General features: G+C 42.3%; 1 protein-coding gene across 1 annotated transcript in view; it reads right to left on the bottom strand.

Annotated features, from left to right (window-relative positions):
- Window positions 1-20,172, bottom strand: part of GALNTL6 (polypeptide N-acetylgalactosaminyltransferase like 6) — a 1,396,075-nt gene that overhangs the window by 248,043 nt on the left and 1,127,860 nt on the right. Inside the window, exon 7 of the mRNA XM_033942486.1 lies at window positions 5,201-5,384. Within this exon, the coding sequence (XP_033798377.1) occupies window positions 5,201-5,384 (184 nt within the window). The remainder of the gene's footprint in view (window positions 1-5,200; window positions 5,385-20,172) is intronic.

Here is a 20,172-nt window from a genome sequence, read left to right as displayed (position 1 = left end):
TTCTTTTTTTCTGTTTCTCTTCTTTCCTTCTGTCTCCCTGCCTGCCCCCTTTCTTTCTTTCTGCCTGCCCTTCCCCAAGCCACTGCCACTGCCGCTGCCATCGGGGAACAGGACCCAAACGCCACCAATGGATAACAGGCCCCAATGCCGACGCCGCACCATGCTCTCTTTGCTTCGGGCGATCAATCTTCCTCTCCCCGACGTCAATTCTGCCGTCGGAGAGGAAGTTCCGCCCAGCCAGGCAGCGATTGGCTGGCCCGAACTTCCTTTCCGACGACAGAATTGACGTTGGGGAGAGGAAGATTGATCGGCTCGATGGATCGCCAAGGCAAAGTGAGTCCTGGGATCGACTCACTTTGCCTTGGCAAGCTACCGGTTGATCGCGATCGACCTATTGGGCACCCCTGACTTAGGTTATAAGTGGCATATAAATACTGAAATAAATGAAAAATAAACTTTAAAAAAATTTCCAGGAAGGAAGCAACAATGTGATATAGATGCAATACAGAAATCATATATCAATTTTCTTTATTGCATCTATATTAGTGTTGCTTCCTTCTGGGAATTTTTCAATGCAAACTGGCTGTGCTGGGAAGGAGGATTATTTTTGATCTACTTGACTCTTACATAATCTGGGACATTTTGCAGTCATCTCATAGCAATTAGACATCTCAGTGTCCAAGCAGTTGACCTATGGCCTAGTCCATAAAACCCCATATGGTGAGCTGAGTTATGATGACCTGGAACTTCTGCAACTTGACTCAGGTTGCAAAAATTCAAGTGGACTGTGACTCAAATAGCATAATTATCTGGATTTTTTAAACCTGATGTTTATTTCAGAATTGACTGTGACTGGAATAATTTGAATCAAAGCACATTGGAGCTGACTCATTATTCCCTAGGGTAATGCACAATTCACCATATTAATGTCTGCCCTCATTTTCTTGAAAAATAAATCACTCACCAGTAGGTGGAGCTGTAAGTCTGGAAATGTGTATGAAAACCAATTTCATCAAGCAGTGAGGCTTACTCTTTTCATACTATAGGTGATTTAACTGCTCGAGCTTATGCACAGTAATCATTAAGGCCCCCCTTTACTAACCTGTGGGAACAATTGTCGTGTAGCAAATGCTTCAATGCCCATTCAATCCCTAGGGAGGGGTTGGAGCATTTAACACATTGGCCCGTGCTATCTGGCTTAGTAAAAGAGTTGGTAAGTTTTGCAAATGAGTGCAAATACAATGGGCTGCTGAAAAGTTCTCAGCCCAACTAACAAAGTTGGGGCAGTCTCCATCAAGAACTGAAAGAACTTAAAATGTAATTGCTGATCTAGTATTAGTAATTTGTAACTTATTATTAAAATTGTACTTAAAGATTGGACACAACAGAACACAAATGTTGGACACAACAGAACACAAATGTTTTTTAAAAATAGATTCCAGCAATGATCTGAGAAACAGCAAACCAGTGAGCCTGACCTCGGTACTGGACAAAACAGTAGAAATTATAGAAAACACAAAAACTATTGAACAAATTCTAGCAGAACTTAAGGGCGTTACCCAGAAATGCAAAGAAATCTGGAGGTCCATTAGATGATTTTGTAACTGAAGTTGTCATAAATTAATCTATTTTACCAGATCTGATATTACAAGCTAAATACACTTCCAGTGAAGGAAGGAAGGGAAGGTGGGCGGAAGGAAGGGATTATAAAATAGAGGGTTTATTCTAATATATATTTGTTATATATAAGTGCTTTTAGGAGATTAGTTTATTGTATTTGATTGCACTGTCTGTTTTTCAAAATCAATAAATAAAATATATAAAAACTATTGAATATAATAATAACTTCATTTTTATATTGCAATACCTCGCAGTTCAGTGTGGTTCACAACCAGAAAAAAAAACTGTGAAAACAGAGATAGCACATCAAAATGCATAATTTGATAAATGCACATTTTTAAAGATTGACAAATGTTGTTTTACAAATCTACCAAGTTTTCAATGATCTTCTGAAAGCCTGGTAAGAAGGAGAAGTCAAAATCAAACCACTTAGGGCTCCTTTTACAAAGGTGCGTTAGGGTCTTAACGCGCGGAATAGCGCGTGCTAAAATGCCACACGCACTAGCTGCTACCGCCTTTTTTAAGCAGGTGGTAATTTTCCGGCTAGCATGTGCTATAGTGCGTGCTAATCTTTTGCATGTGCTAAAAACGCTAGCGCACCTTAGTAAAAGTAATAAACTCTTATTCTATTTCTATGCTTAGAAAGATAAAGTCCTATCAAGAAATCTTTTATATACAGTATACAACCTTTTAATGATGGAAAAGAAAATACCACTTGTACGGTAATTAATTTCAGATAAATCATAGTGATTTAAGAGATAACTTGGAGCAAAACCAAACAATGTTTTATAATATAGACAAGCAAATTTGAAAATTATTTTCGCCTCTACCAGAAGCCAATGCAACTTTTGATAATAAGGTGTTACATGTTCTGCTTTTTTTCAAATTAAAAATTAAACGCACTGCCATATGTTGGCTAATGGGTCAAAGCCAATATGGACTTTGCCAAGAGAAGTCTTGCCTTACCAATCTGCACAAATAAACAAGTGGCTAAAGGTGAGATATGTATCTAGATTTTTGGAACGTATTTGGCAAAGTACCTCATGAGGGATTCTTGGGAAAATTAATCAGTCATGAATTAGAAGGCAATGTCCTGTTGGGATTGGAAATTCGTTAAAAGCCAGAAAGCTCAGAGAAGGGTTAAAATGGTTAATTTTCTCAACAGAGAAAGGTGAACAGTGGAACACACCACTGATTTGTACCGGGCCTGGTTGCAAATGATCTAAAACAGTGAGTGAGGTGATCAAAATTGGAGATGATAGAGAATTATTCAAGGTTTTAAAATCAAATAGGGACTAAGAGAAATTGCAGTAGGACCTTACAACACTGAGAGACTAGTCATCCAAATGGCAGATGAAATTTAATCTGGCAACTGACTGCAAAGTGATACAGATTGGGAAGAATAACTCAAATCATAGATACTTGATGCCACATTAGGACTTACCACCCAGGAAAAGGATCTAGGTACCATTACGGAAATACATTGATATATTCTGCTCAGCATTTGGCAATAACCAAAAAAACCCCAATAACAACAACAAAAACCAAACAGAATTTTGATAATTATTAGGAAAAAAATATCATAATGCAATTCTGGTCACTGCACCTCAAAAAAGATATAGTTGAATTAGAAAAAGTACTGAGAAGGACAATAAAAATGATAAAGGTAATGGGAATGACTTTTCTATGAGGAAAGGCTAAATCGGCTAGGACTCTTCAGCTTAAAGAAGAGAAGGCTCAGGGCAGATATAATAGAGATCTAGAAATACTAGGACAAGGAGGTATGCAATGAAGGGCTAGGAGCAGGACCACAGAAGTCAAACACAAAGAGGAACGGCGGAGAGGTAGTCCCTGTATGATTTTCAGAGGGCAATGTTCATGAGGAGCTAGCTAAACTAAATGTGGACAAAGTGATGGAGCTGAATGGCATATATCCGAGGGCTCTGAAGGAACTTAGGGGGAGGGGAGAAGGAAGTTTATTAAAAAAAAAAACTAACACATGTTTTGACATTCTAGCCTGTATCAGGGGGGTCTACATATAATTATAAAAAATATAGATATAGCATAATAGAAATGTGCTTTTCTGCATGCATTTCCATACATAAGAACTCATCATCATTTTTCTTGCTTTGGGCCTGATTGAAACTGTGTTATGATCAAATAATAGGCCCGTTTCACAAAGCTGCAGTAGCAATTCCCAAGCGGCAAATGCAACACAGTCCGTTCAGTTCCTACGGACTGTGCCATATTTGCTGTGCTGGAATTCGCAACCGCGGCTTTATAAAAGGGGCCCAAAATGCATTATAGTATAACCTAATAACTGTTAATTGGCTTTTAATGTGCGTCAATGTCATAATTCAGCTTATTAATGAGAGAAATACCTATTATACCCTGAATGTAACTTGCTTTGAGTTATCTTTGCAAATGGATGAGATAAATACATATAATATAATAATAGCAAGAAATAAATGCTGATCGTGCTTGGCCTAATTAACAGTATTGCTTTAAATGCGATGCTTCGCTCAGTCCACAATTCACACCAAAATTCTGGTGCAAAGTTTATTTTGGTCTTCTGAACTGAAAGTATATCCCGTATTCTTCTCGTTTGTGGGCATGCTGCTATAAAAACAAACCCTCACTAGCTGCTCCAGGGAGGCAATACCTGCTTATGTGTTTTGCCATAAATATTACTGACCACCCCAAGAAAACTCAGTGTTATGAGTCTGACCCACTGTTTTAAACTCAGTTTTAAGAATTGGGAATTCCTGGGAGAGTGCAAGCGCGGTGTGGAAATTTTACGGGTGAGTCAAGGGAGAACTAGGCCAAATCCCACTGCCAGTGATGGAAAGATAGGAGCTGCGTGTATATTTTGCATATTTAATGGGAGGAAAAAGGAGCCTCTCGCTCTTTCTCCCTGCTGACGAGAGAGCATTTTACCTCTCTGTTACCTGACATGAAGAATACAATAAAACAGAATTGGAACTTTATGGGGGACTCACAGATTGTTACTGTGAATTATCTTATCCGTACAAAACTTGGATCGGGAGCAGGTTTATTCAGGGGTTATTTATGGGTTACCTCGATACTGTGCTGGCTGAATACCCCTGTGCTTAAATTATAGCGATATATACAGCAACTCTATTAATCATAACCCAGGCATCTGATAATGTAATGTATAGATTCTGCTTCTGGTACATTTATTACAGCTGCGCTGTCTTTCAGTGCGGAAATTATAAGCTGAAGCTTGCTGAAAAAAAAAAATGCTGTCGGAAGTAATAAAAGCAAGAATCTAGCAATATCTTTTGTTACTTTTTGATTCTTCAGTTGACTAGAATATTTGTCTTTATTCCTCTTTTGTACAGCTAAAGAAGGGAGCAGCAGATTCTGCAGCTTGCAGCAGCCCCACAACTTGTTGTCTTGACCTTTCGCTGTTCTGCAATTTGCTTTCAATGCCTCTAATTAGGGCTAACTCTTCTCCAGAGTGATTCCATGTCTACTACAGTTACCTTGTGCATTTTATCTTTTTTTTCTTCAAACTCTCTCTCTCTCTACCCCCCCCTTTCTTTTTACTGCTACTTACGCAAACGGGTCACTTGGATCGGCCCTCTGGAGCTCAGGAGGAATTGGGATGCGTTTGTAGTACATCTCCCAGTCAAAGGCGCCCCGCATGGCATCTCCCGCTTGTGCCTCGTACCCAAAGTGATTGTGGTCAATGACATCAATCATGGGACATACGATCGTTTTGTGGTTTAGTGCAATCTGGTCTGAGAGATGAAAGCACAAAATAGGAGAAGACACGTTTAGTCAGACCATCCATCATATTGCAGAAAAGTGAATCCTGCAGGTCTCCAGGAGCATGAAGACTTTATTCTCCAAAGCTTCTTGCTATCCGTATCGGCAGCATACCACTATCTAAAACTTAACTTTGCGCAGCTGGGCAGTGATTAGAAACATTTACAGCTTTTCTTTAAGGAAGTCACAGTGTAGTGAGGCCCACAAAGACCTCATCATCTATATCTCTGTCATTCTGTTGCCGCAAGCTGTCCCCAATCTGTCAGCAGGAGATACAGTCAGCAAAGAGCTGGAAAGAATTGAATCAGTCCTCTGTTTAGCTTAGTGAGCCAGTGGAAAATCTCACATTTATGTGACTTTAAATTCAGAACATTTGACAAGTAAGTGGCTAAATTTCTGCTCTTTGTGCAACATAGCACATATTGGCCACTGCAGCAGAAAGATTCTTGGTTCAGATAAGAAGCACAGGTTAGCTTCAGATTACTGGTGGATGTAATTATTTTATGGTTATTGGCAAGATGTAAAAGATCGATGGGTGCACAAAATTTAACTGCCACACTATGAAAGTACATATGGGGGTGGGGGTGCCAGTAGTTAATGGACTCCTGCTTAGAGCAATGAACCTTGAACCAGGGGAAATTCAAAGAGTCACATATAAATCTTCAGTACCTCTGACAATCTGTGCTTTTGCAAATAACATACAAGGTTGACTAATTAATGCATGCAATTTGCTGATAACATGTATTAATTTGCGGTGACTTGTTTTACTCAGTAGGAATGAAGCATTAATGCACAAAAATATTAGGTGCGACAATAACACTTGCATCTGGAAAGGTCCGGTTGCCCCCCCAACCCCCGCTCCCCACCAATTTCTTACCCTCCCACTATGTCACTTCTATGTGCATTTAACATCATGAAAATATTTGCATAACTTACTAATGGAATTTTCTGTAATCAACAACAGACATTTTCTGATGGAAAAACCAGACCACAGCTCTGTCTATTGGAAACACAATTTGTGATATCATTGACAATAGAATCACACCTCCTAAGCTACCAACATATGTACCATAAGAAACCAAATTATAGTCCCCTGACCCTGCCATGTCAGCTAGGGCTTGGGGGTGGCATGGACATCCACGCTCCCATTCCAGGTCACCTGACCCAAATGGCATCTGTTCCCTGAGCTTACTGTCAGCCAGCTGCTCATCACCCGATGAGCCCAATACCCGGTAGCTTGGGATTACTGCCACAGGCCTGTAACTAATTCAAGGCCACCTCTCCCAATCAACAGAGCTGTGCCTGGTGCCCAGCAGAAATGGCTCACGTTTTGAAACACAAGAACATAAAAATTCCATGCTGGGACAGATTGAAGGTTCCTAGTATCCTATTTCCAACAGTGGCCAACCCAAGGTCCCAAATACCTAGCTAGATCCCAAGTAGTAACAGAGATCTCATGCTCCTTATCCTAGGAATGAGCAGTGGATTTCCCCAAGCCATCTCAATAATGGCCCAAGGACTTCTCTTTTAGGAACCTTTTTTAAACCTTGCTAAGCTAACTGATTTCACCACATTTTCTGACAATGAATTTCAGTCTAATTGAACATTGTGTGAATAATTATTTTCTCTGATCTATACCTCTTGTCTACTATAGAAAAATAGACAAATATAGTGCAAAATATAGACAGCAATTATAAATTCTCAAAACTGACACATTTTGATCACTAAATTGAAAATAAAATCATTTTTCCTACCTTTGTTGTCTGGTGATTTCATGAATCTCTGGATGCACTTCCTTCTGATTGTGCATCCAATATTTATCTTTTTCTTTCTCTCTTTCTTTCTCCTGCATGCTTCCTCTCCTCCAGACCTCATTCCATTCCCCAACCAACATCTCTATCTGTCCCTCCGTAAGTCCAACTTTTCCTCCTCTCTCATCCCCCAGATCAATTTTCACCACTGCCCAACCGGGACAGCTGAAGACTTCATGAGTGAGAGACACATTGAGGAGGAAGTCAGGGAACTCAAGAAATTCATTGAGGAAGCATACAGGAGGAGGGTGGAAGAGAACGACCTTCAGATGAAAGATGAAGTTACACCAACACCAACATGGAAGGGAGAACAAGAAACATAACCTCAAAGAAGACACCCATAGAGGAACACCGCACGAGGGGGAAAAAAAGGCTAGTCTATGCTCGGAGGAAGAAACAGCGAAGCACACCGAGGACATTGACCTGAGACCGAAGCAAAAATGGAAGAAGGGAAAGTCAGCGATCCTAGTGGGAGACTCGATCCTGAGGCATGTGGACAGCCACATAGCAGGAGGGAGAGAGGATTGACTGGTGACCTGCCTCCCAGGAGTGAGAACCAAGGACATTGTGGACAAAATTGGAAATATCCTGGAAGGAGTGGAGACGGAAGAGACCACAGTAATGATCCACATCAGGACAAATGATGTCAGCAGGAGAGACTACAGAAGAAGCATGCTGATAGAACAGTTCAAGATCCTGGGAAGGAAGCTGAAGATGAGGACCCAGAAGATAGCATTCTCAGAGATCCTACCAGTACCGAGGACAGATATGAAAAGGCAGGAGGAACTACAATCAATAAATGCGTGGATGAGGAAATGGTGTGAGGAAGAAGGGTTCCACTTCTTGAGGAACTGGACAACGTTCTGGGGCAAGAGCAAGTTCTATAGGAGAGATGGACTGCACCTGAGAGCGGCGGGAACTAGACTTCTAGCAAACAACGTCAGGACAGGAATAGAATAGGCTTTAAACTAAGAAGAAGGGGAAAGCCGACAGTCAACCAAGTGTCGACGATTCGGAAGAAGGTATCCTGTGAAGATACTAAGGGGAAAAAAGGCTGGGAAGAAACAAGGGACAAATTACAGGAGTTGACTAACCCAGAAGAGGAGGTTAGAAAGATTGTAGCAAAAGAGAAGAAACCAAAGACCGAAGCACAGGGAAAGGAAATGAAGATAAGAAAATACCAGGATCTAAATTGCGTATATACTAATGCAAGGAGCCTAAGAAACAAAATGGGGGAATTAGAAGCCATGGCCAATGCAGAGGACATAGATATCATTGGAGTCGCTGAAACATGGTGGAATGAGGAAAACAAATGGGATACAGCACTGCCGGGGTACAAGCTCTATCGCCAGGACAGGTCAGGATAGAAAGGAGGTGGAATAGCCTTATACATAAAAGAAAGCATACAATCAACAAGAATGGACACAGCAGAGAACCAACAAGCTGGAATCGCTATGGGTTAAAATACCGGGAAGGAAAGGGCCTGAAATAAAGATGGGCCTATACTATCGTTCACCCGGGCAAACCGGAGATATCGATGAAGAAATGGAAGCCGAGATGAAGCGAGAATGCAAAAGTGGTAACACGGTTATTATGGGAGATTTCAACTACCCCGGTATAGACTGGAGTCTTGGAAGCTCAAGGTGCGCTAGGGAGACAAAATTCCTGGAGGCTACACAAGATTGCTTCATGGAGCAGCTTGTTAGGTAACTGACGAGAGGAAATGCCACTCTGGATCTAATCCTAAGTGGGCTAAGAGGACCTGCAAAGGAAGTGGAAGTAGTGGGACCATTGGGAAATAGCGATCACAATATGATCAAGTTCAAAGTTGAAGTAGGAACACCGAGGGGAAAGAGGACCATAGCGACAACTTTTAACTTCAAGAAGGGAAACTATGAAGCGATGAGAGTAATGGTAAGGAAGAAACTTAGGAACACCTCAAAGAAATGGCAGACTGTAGAGCAAGCCTGGTCTTATTCAAGGACACAGTGATCGAGGCGCAAAATCTGCATATCCCAAGATTCAGAAAAGGGTGCAAAAAGAATCGAACAAAAGACCCGGCGGATAACCAAAGAAGCGATAGGTGACAAGAAGAATTCATTCAGGAAATGGTAAAAGGGCAAAACTGAGGAAAACTGGAACGAGAACAAGAAGTATTCAAAAGAATGTCACCGTGTGGTTAAAAAATCCAAAAGAGAATATGAAGAAAGGCTAGGCAAGGAAGCACAAAATTTCAAACCGTTCTTCAGATATATTAAAGGGAAGCAGCCAGCTAGGGATGAGGTGGGACCGCTGGATGATGGAGACAGGAAGGGAGTGGTGAAGGAGGAGAAAGAAGTGGCAGAAAGACTAAACATGTTCTTTTCGTCTGTATTTACAAAAGAGGACACATCCAACATACCGGAACCTGAGCAAATCTTCAAAGGAGACCAAACAGATAAATTAACATCCATGGAAGTAAGCTTTGAAGACGTACACAGGCAGTTAGAAAAATTAAAAACTGACAAATCACCGAGCCCAGACGGAATCCACCCAAGGGTTCTGAAAGAACTAAAGGAGGAAATAGTGGAACTACTGCAGCAAGTTTGCAATCTATCCCTGAAAAATAGCCAATGTATTGGAAAATAGCCAATGTTACGCCCATCTTTAAAAAGAGATCAAGAGGTGACCTGGGGAACTACAGACCAGTGAGTCTGACCTCGGTTCCGGGGAAAATGGTGGAAGCGCTGATAAAAGACAGCATCGATGAGCATTTTGAAAGAAATAAACTTCTAAAAACAAGCCAACACGGCTTCTGCAAGGGTAGATCGTGCCTAATGAACTTACTGCACTTCTTCGAAGGCATTAACAAATGGATGGACAAAGGGGACCCCATAGACATCGTATATTTAGATTTCCAAAAAGCCTTTGACAAGGTACCCCATGAATGCCTACTTCAGAAACTGAAGAACCATGGGGTGGAAGGAAATGTACATAGATGGATCAGGAATTGGTTGGCGGGTAGGAAGCAGAGGGTAGGAGTAAAGAGCCATTACTCGGACTGGAGGAGGATCACAAGTGGTGTTCCGCAGGGGTCGGTGCTCAGACCGCTGCTATTCAATATATTTATAAATGATATAGAAACAGGGACGAAGTGCAAAATAATAAAATTTGCAGACGACACCAAACTATTTAGTAGTGCTCGGACTAAAGAGGACTGCGAAGAATTACAAAGGGACCTTAACAAACTAGGGGAGTGGGCGACGAGATGGCAGATGAAGTTCAATGTAGAGAAATGTAAAGTATTGCATGTAGGAAGCAGAAACCCGAGGTACAGATATACAATGGGAGGGATGTTATTGAGTGAGAGTACCCAAGAAAGGGACTTGGGGGTAATTGTGGTCAAAACAATGAAGCCAATGGCACAGTATGCAGCGGCCGCTAAGAGAGCGAGTAGAATGCTAGGTATAATCAAGAAGGGTATTACAACTGGAATGAAAGAAGTTATCCTGCCGTTGTATTGGGTGATGGTGAGTCTGGAGTACTGCGTCTAATACTGGTCGCCGTACCTTAAGAAGGATATGGCGATACTCGAGAGGGTTCAGAGGAGAGCGACACACTTGATAAAGGGTATGGAGAACCTTTCATACACTGAGAGACTGGAGAAACTGGGGCTCTTTTCCCTGGAGAAGAGGAGAATTAAAGGGGATATGATAGAGACTTACAAGATCATGAAGGGCATAGAGAAAGTAGAGAGGGACAGATTCTTCAAACTTTCGAAAACTACAAGAATGAGAGGGCATTCGGAAAAATTAAAAGGGGACAGATTCAGAACTAATGCTAGGAAGTTCTTCTTCACTCAACGGGTGGTGGACACCTGGAATGCGCTTCCAGAGGGCGTGATAGGACAGAGTACTGTATTAGGGTTTAAGAAGGGATTGGACAATTTTCTGAAGGAAAAGGGGATAGAGGGGTATAGATAGAAGACTACAGGCAGAAAACAACAAACAAACTGCAGATGATGTACAAGATACAGGCATTGTTTATTAATAGAAAAATGCAGTAGCATATACAACCTTATAGCCAACCAAGGGACCCGACACGGTCCGTGTTTCAGACAACACACCTTCCTCTGGGTCCTAAATAAATATAAGCATAAATACTAAGATAATATTGTCAGTGCTGAGTGACAAAACAAAAAAGTGTGACATAGTGATAGGTTTCGTGTCCATGCAGAGACATGTCACTATGTCACAGTTTTTTGTTTTGTCACTCAACACTGACAATATTATCTTAGTATTTATGCTTATATTTATTAGGACCCCTGAGGAAGGCGTGTTGTCCGAAACACGGACCGTGTCGGGTCCCTTGGTTGGCTATAAGGTTGTATATGCTACTGCATTTTTCTATTAATAAACAACGCCTGCATCTTGTACATCATCTGCAGTTTGTTTATTGTTTTCTGCCTGCTGTTTGATTCACTGCAGACCATGTTGGATTTTTCTTGTTTTGTGCTTTCTCATAGATAGAAGACTACTACACAGGTCCTGGACCTGTTGGGATGCTGTGCAAGCGGACTGCTGGGCACGATGGACCTCTGGTCTGACCTAGCAGAGGCACTTCTTATGTTCTTATGTTCTCCTTCTATCACCCCTCTCCAACACCATGCCCCATCTCTCCCTCAATCACTGTGCCCACCATTCCTCCCCCTTGCATCCCCTTCAATCTATCCCTCTGTTTCCTCTCCATCACCATATCCAACATTTCTCCCTCTCATTCTTGTATTCCCCATGCATCTCTACCTCTCTATGCCCAATTTTCCTCTTCCTTTCCCCATGTGCACCATCTCTTTCCCTCTCACTCACACACTCAGGTCCAACAATTGTCTCTTTCTATTCTCTCTCTCCCTCCTTGTCTCAAGTTAGTGTCCCCTTCCTCTCTCCCTCCTTCCTATGTCCCAAGTTCATGCCCCCTCCCCCTCACTGCTTTCCATCCTTTTTCCCACCCCCTTCCTCCCTCCCTTTCTCCCCCAAAGCCGACTCGCGCTGAAGCCTGCCTGTCCCCAAGCCGACCCACCACAAATTCCTCCTCCCCGCAGTCCGCCACCGCCCCCCACATTTAATTATCCCCCCACCGCAACTCTGGGAAGGGAAGGGCCAGGCGCGTGCAGCAATTGCATGCAGCCTGCCCACAAGCCTTCTCCCCAACGTCAATTCTGACATCAGAGAGAAGGTCTGGGCCAGCCAAGTAGCTGTGTCTGAATTCAAGAGGGCTTGGGATAGGCACGTGGGTTCTCTCAGAGAGAGAAAGAGATACTGTGGATGGGCCTTTATCTGTCGTCATGTTTTTATGTTTCTTTTCCTAAGCAGTGACTCCTAATGTGGAACCTTGCATCATGTAGCTATAGTTTGGGTTCCTCTTTCCCACTTTACATTTGCTCACTCAGCACCTCTTTAGGACAAATCCTCACTCAGCACCTCTTTAGGATATACGGTGAAATCATCTAACAACAGATCCAGTCCCATTTCAGATAAGTGCATCTGATCCCTTGAATAAAACCCCATACAAGAGACATCCACGCATTCATGTATGACCTGTAAATCACCCCTGATCATGAGCTATGATCTCATCTGTCGATTAACTTTTACCAAACCCCTGGTTCACTTCCTAGACTCAAGGCACCAGTTTTGTGTCCGGAAACCATGCCAGCATGAAAAGCAAATCACCTTTGACTGTGTCAATTTCCAGTTCATGAATCAATGTCATTGCCCCCAAGATGAATAAGCAAAATATCTGGATGCCGAGAACGAGTATGCAGGTAGTACAAAAGAGGCAAGAGCTGTGACAATCTCATGCCTCTCTGGCTCCACCATGATATTTGCACACCCAACTGCTCCAAACCCAAGTGCTGGCCACCTGGGTAGAATGCTGCTCTCTCCTCTGCCCAGTGGATGTATGAGTGTCCCACAATCCATATGAAACACAACTGTGGCACTACATCTGGAAAAACATAGCACAGAAACACAGAGATAAGAGGACAGTAAGATAACCACAGGTGATTAGTAAAGGAATGCAAAACAACCAGGAGCAACAGGCTCTGCAAATAAGATTTTAGGCGCTCTCTGCCAACAATTGCTACCCAACTAATGTCAGCTTGCCATGGCAACTCACTTTAATATGCCTGCCCCATTCCACCTAAATGAATATAATCTCTATAAGCCCCTAAGGTCTATCTCCCCAAGATCTGTATACCCTCATCTAACATTTCTGCAACCCATGAACATGTGGCTGCACCAATGCGGAATGAGTATGTTCCAAATCTGGAAGGACATCTCCACTCATCCACAAGGACTTTTACATGACTGCCCAAAGCATATCTTGTGAGGGGGGCCTCATCCTTGTGGATCTGTAAAATAGGACCACAGGGAGGTCGCATCTCCAGATAGGCCATCAACAAGGACACAGGGAAAGAGGCCCTTTAGGCACCTTTTTTTAACATGACTGCTCCCTACCCAACTAGTCTATTTTTGAGAGAGCTACTAGAACTCTCAACATAGCCCCTTCCAATTGAATATGTTGCAATAATAAACCCCTGGAGTGTTGGGTATCAGATGGATGGACTAATAATTTCCCCACTCTTAGGGCGCCAAAGAATGCCAACAAAAACGTTGCTTTGAACCGTTTCTTCTCAAAGAGAGAGACCAGGAAGCCAGAACATGCAACAACTTTACTAAGATATCATGTGTGATAGGCAATCTGCTATCTGACAGCCCAGGTCTGATCCTTCCCATCACCACTAGCATTTCACACACCAGAAACCGAGATGACAGGCTGCTCCAGCCAAATGCTTTGCTAAAAATATTGAAACTGGCCAACCAACCCACTACTGCTCTCTTTGAAGATCCTCTGCGATTGGATACTACTACATATTCTGCCAACAGGGTGTCTGACACTGGCCTGGGTGACCAACCCCTCCATTTTAGGAAAGCCACCATGCTTTTAAAACCTGTTCTGTAGTGAGATCATGTAGAGGGAGCCACAGAATATCTCAACATTTCCCACACTGAGTTGACAGCATCTGCCACAGATATATGGCATCTCCAGACCTTCCTCCTTTGTCTCTGGTGCCAATCGACAAAACTGCATGAATTGGTAGCAAGATAAAGCATCAGCAATGCCATTATTGATACCCAGTACATGTTTTACTTTAATAAGCAGGCTAAGTCTTAATCATCGCAACACCAGTTTCATGATTAATGCATTCACCTGAATACACCTGACCATCTGCTTGTTCACTACTTCGATCACTCCCCAGAATATTATCCTTCTATCCCGCAGTCTATCAGGCCAGATCTCATAGGCTACTATGAACAGAAACATCTTGAGCAAGGTGATATTCTTAGTAATCCCTGAGTCCAGTCATCAGGCCATTTTGCCTCACACCACTCACCCTGACCATACATCTTGAAGCCCAGACCACCCGCTGCATCCAAAAACAGCTCCAAATCAAAAATTTGACTCTTCATCCTGAATAGGTAGTATGCTATTGAAAGAGTCCAAGAAGTGCAAACATATCCGCAGGTCTGCCTGTACTCCAGCCAATATCTGCACAAAATGCTGTCTGTTCTTCATGCCTGAGATGGCTCATGCCAATCTCCTGGAGAAAGCCCGGATAATAGAAAGGACTTAACATGCACAATTCAAGGATCCTAGTAAACACTGGATAACCTGCAAGGTCAATGTTTTCACACCCAGGACCTGGCAAATCAAGCTAATTAGTTGTTGTACCTTGTTTGCTGGCAGCCTGGTCACCACAGCACAAGAATCCAGCTCAATCCCCAGAAAAGTGATGGTGGTTGCTGGCCCTTCTGTCTTCTGCTATGCTTAAGGGACTCCAAATTCACTGGCCAACTGCTCGAATGTGCTCATCAACACTCTTCAGGCATCAGTGTCTTCTGGGCCAACAAATAAGTCATCCAGGTAATGCACCAGGGAATCCAATGTAGGAAGGTGTTGAACATCTCAAAGTAAGCACCTGTTGAAGTAAATACTGCCCTTGAAACAAAATCCCAACAAAGAATAGGATATAGGATGTTTATATTTATTAAAAATCTTTATATACCGCTCAGTTTGCCAAATAGGATCAAAGCAGTTAACAATATAATCCAGCTGGCAGCAAGTGAAAAGCAGACTCGATATTGACTTTGGTCAGAAAAGCTCCTGATCTAGCTTTGATAATGAGCACAGTCGAATGACATATACTGGACTGTACATAACTCATGAGGTATACCATCATTCACTGACTTACCACCGTGTGTGACAAGTTATGGATCAACCAAAACTTTCCCAGCTCCTTCTTTGGAATGACCACCAAAGGGGAAATAATCATCAACGGGATGGTCTCGTTTGATAAGGACCCACTATGCAACCTTTGCTGATCTCACTCAACTTTGTCTGGAGTATGGTCTAGAGGTGCCCCACTAACAATGCATTTTTTACCCTAACATTCTGCATCTCACCCCAATAAGGGATAGCAAAATCTTCTCCAAATTCTTGTTCCAACATTAAAGCAGCCACATAGCCTTTATTTGAACTGGTGAGGGCACCCTAGACCCCTCAACTTCACCTCCCTGTGGTTGAGGTGCCACCAGGGCCCTTTTTGAGACATTTAAGGGTTGAGTGATTTTGTCCACACTGAGAACAGACGTGTTAAAACTTGCAGTTGGGAAAGGACATGATGATTTGTTGAAATTCCAATATACCATCTTGGCCTGCTCCCGAGCCCGTGACTCCTGTACCCACTGAGAGACAAAAGGAGTGAGTCGTACCAGATTCCGCAACCCCTTGCCTATAACTCATCACCATTGCGGCCCCTCCCACTTTGGAAGCCATGTGTGTGAGCCAGAGATTGATATCCTGTGTCCTCCATGACATATGGAAGTTTTCTCTATCGTATCTCTAAATGCCTCGTCATAGTTGAGCCATCCCCAACCACTGAAACACTGATATGCTTCTAGCACCATGTCTGCATATGCTAATAGTAACCAATAGTTCTTTGGGTGCACTCCCCCCAAATGCTAGCAAGTTTCAAGAATGACTATGTCCAATTAATTATGTTCTTAGACACCAGTGAAGGCTTTATGCGAGCACCCTCCTTCTTGCTTCTCCTGCTTACCTTACCCTCCATCAATCTAAATATGTCTATGCAGACCCTCTTGATCTTACGTCTCAATGCCCTAGGCACCTTATTCTACAGCTCCGTTTCTGATTGTGTGTCTGTACAAATTTCAGCAAGCTTACATATGTACCAACCACTCAGACCATTGAGATCAGCTAAGTGGACTTTATTGAAAATACCCTCCAGGTGACAGGCTCAGACGTAATCTAAGGAAATACTTTTTTTTTTTTTTTTTTAACAGAAAAGGTGGTAGATGCATGGAATAGTCTCCAGGTAGAGGTGGTGAAAACAAAGATTGTGTCTAAATTCAAGAAAGAGTGGGTCAGGCACATGGGATCTCTTTGGGAGAGGAGGAGATAGTGGATGCTGCGGATGGGCAGACTGGATGGGCCATTTGACCTTTACCTGCTGTCATGTTCCTGTGTGTATATGTTTTTATATGTTAAAAACTGGAGCAATTTCAATAACATAGAAAGTTTGGAACAATTCACAAAGGAGTTACATACATCTTTATTTCTTATGGCGAAAACTGTTAAACCAAGTATGAAGTAGCATGGATGGAGAATATCTGGACTTTTCATCCAAATATGCTGTATTGTCTTGAAAGATTTGTTTGTCTTGTGAAATTACTGTTATGATTTTATATTACAAATGCTTTATTTGTTCTCTGCCCAGCATTTTGAAGATCGTGCAGACTATTAATATTGTAAATAAATAAATAGTGACACACTTGGTAATACAGTCTTGCAACAGAACTGGAACTGAGTAAATTGCAGAAGCCCATTTAGCAGATTATTAAAATCAGCATTATCCATTCACTGACATGTCTCTAAATAATCACTCCTCTGAAAGATGACTTTCATAAAAAAAGTAAAAGTTTCTTGGTTATGCACATTGGGTGGCGCTCATCATTTGATAGAAATACTTTCACAAAAAATATATATTTGCATCATGGGGAAATAAATATTTGTTCCTCTTTTGGATCCTTTACTACTTACAGCTCAATTGATTATTTCCATTGCTTTGACTAATGGAGCTTTCTTAGTTCTTAGTGGATTTGAACTCAACAGTGAATAGGAAATCATTCCGAGTCACCTGTTTTAAGATCAGCTTCTATTAGCTTGCATCCTAAGAACTGGCTCTATTTACAGCTAAAGCTGATTTACTGATGTTAAATGAAAGAAAGACACGAGAGAATACAGAGTCTGCATACTGAAAACCTCTTTATTCTTTTGCAGCATCTCCTCTGCCTTTTAATATCTAGAAACCAGAATAACTACACGTGTGGAAGACGAGTTTATAAAACAGTGCAGAGCACCCACAATCAGGGCATTTTATGAGGGGGTGCTCAGGGGTATGGAGTAATGGTACCTTTTCCATCGCTTCATAAAAATGATCTGTGGTCCTCAAGTATTAATTAAAGAGCTCAGGTTCTGTACACTTAGGCTTCGATTCTACAAACCTCACCTTAGCGTGCCCACATTGTAAGCGTGCAGCTGTGTGGTTGTCAATCAACTGCTGGGCGCGCATTGTAGATTCAGGCCCATAGTTTTGTACAGGCACAGCATTTTAAAGGCCTACATTTAAGGCACCACTCTTGTGCCTATGGAGGTGAATAGCGACACTTAGAGATGCATAAGGCAACTACCAGCGCAAACCACGCCTCCACCTGCCTAATGCATCTGCACACATCGCTATGTGCTTAAGTAGGAGCATAACCGATGTCATCAGTGATGCGGCAGAGGGAAGGCCCCGGTAGGGAAGCCACGAAGCAACCCATTCAGAGCGCTGCCACTGGTTTTGAGGCTTCGGAGGTATAGAAGGTGTTCGGTTGGTGGTGTTCTGGTACACAAATGGATGGGAGGGAGGGATAGATATAACACGGTGGGAAGGTTTATGGGGTTCTGGTGTACAAAGGGATGGGAGGGAGGGATAGATATAACATGGCAAGAGTAGATACAATGTTTCACCAAAAATAAGACATTCCCCGAAAATAAGCCCTAGTGTGTTTTTTGGAATACAAATTAATACAAGACCCTGTCTTATTTTTGGGGAAACACGGTAATAGAGCTTGATAGTACATTATAGTGCCTGACAGTACAAAGCGTGATAAGGCAGCACATAACAGAACATGGCAGTGCATTATGATGCATGACAGTACATGTATGGTAGACAATGGGGCCCACAATCAAAAAACATAAATGTCCCAAAAAGCATCCTAAATCAACACTTGGACATTCTAATTGCCAGGATGTTCAAGCACCAATCAAAATCGTCTTTTTGTACTTCTAGCAAGGTATTCCAGCCTCTGTATGTTCAGAGCATGAGATGGGTGTGGTGGAGGCAAGTTATGGGCGTGCTTTGGGCAGTGTCAAGGGCAGGTTAGACATGGACATCTTGCAGTGATAATCAAATAATTTGCAAGACATCCTGGATGGAACTTATATGTTTGGAACTAGATCTGTTTCAGAAGGGTCTAAGTGCCACAAAGGTGCCTGAACTTCCACACTTCCCTAGTGCTCACTGACCCCCTTCCACCACACAAAAATGAGAACAAAAAGATACATACCTATCTCTAAAACAGCAGCATCTGGTATGGGGCATCCTAGTAGAACTGCACACATGTGCTTAAGTAGCCTAGTGGGTGGGCTAGTGAACCATAGAGAAGAGGACCCAGTACCATAAGCTACTCTAACCTAACCACTACATTTATGGTGGAAAATGTGCACCCACCAAATCCCTCCTCTACTGCCATATAGGTGCCACCTGCAGCCATAAGGGCTATTGGGGTTGTAAACAGGTGGGTATAGTGGGGCTCATCATAACTATAAGGAAGTTCTGGTGAGATATTTATCTGGCACCCTTTCTGTGAAGTTCACAGCAGTGCCCTCTAAAGGTGCCCCAGTGCTCTGTTGCCATGTCTGGGTGGCCAATCCATTACAGGACTGGCACCTCCCATGTCCAAATGGTCTTTTTCTGGGTGTTTGGGACTTGGATGAAATTTTGTTCGAAAATGTGGTACAAAGATTGATGTCCTGACGGTCTGGTCTGGGCGGCCCAATGGCTTGAAAATTCAGACAGATTTTTTTTTAAAAAGAGAAAAATTTCTAGATGTACGATGTTTTGCCTTTCAAAAATAGGCATTTTCTTACTGCCGACCTTGGACGTCGAGCACCATACATCCAAATCGGACTTAGACGTATATTTTGAAAATACCCCTTCACATGCATAAGCGCATGGCAGGAACCTAACAGTGTATGGTCTGGCAGGACAATACATAACTGTGAATGATAATATATGCTGGGTATGGTATAGCATGAAATGACTGGCAAAGTGTGGAAGTGTCAGCAATCATGTTTTCCTGCTAAGGAGTCTTTGTTGTTTGTTTACTTTATTCAAAGCAAAGCTGATTTCTCTTGCTGAAGGCAAGCTGTGATGTTTTGTGTTACCGAATCTTGAACAAAGTTCCTACTGCTGGAAAGTTCCTCTCATCAAATTCGTTTTCTATAGAGATATGCATTTGTTTTCAGATGAATGGTAAAACATTGTGAATATTCCTTTAAACATACTGAATAGATGAGGGAGTCAGTGTGAGATGAATGCTTTTTCATTCATTTATTGTTGGCTCAAACCATGACTGTGGGGATGGGCTGGAGAGTGCTTTGATGGCAACTTTACTGGTTGGGAAGTAGGGCCAGTGCCAGGCAGACTCCTACAGTATGTATTCTGTACTGAACCTGGTAAATACATACCAAGATCAAGTGTATGTATTTTATATGACATTTATATCAT

Source organism: Geotrypetes seraphini, chromosome 1 (assembly GCF_902459505.1).
Source record: "Geotrypetes seraphini chromosome 1, aGeoSer1.1, whole genome shotgun sequence".
Classification (NCBI taxonomy): Eukaryota; Metazoa; Chordata; class Amphibia; order Gymnophiona; family Dermophiidae; genus Geotrypetes; species Geotrypetes seraphini.
This window is presented reverse-complemented; position numbering and strand designations above follow the sequence as displayed.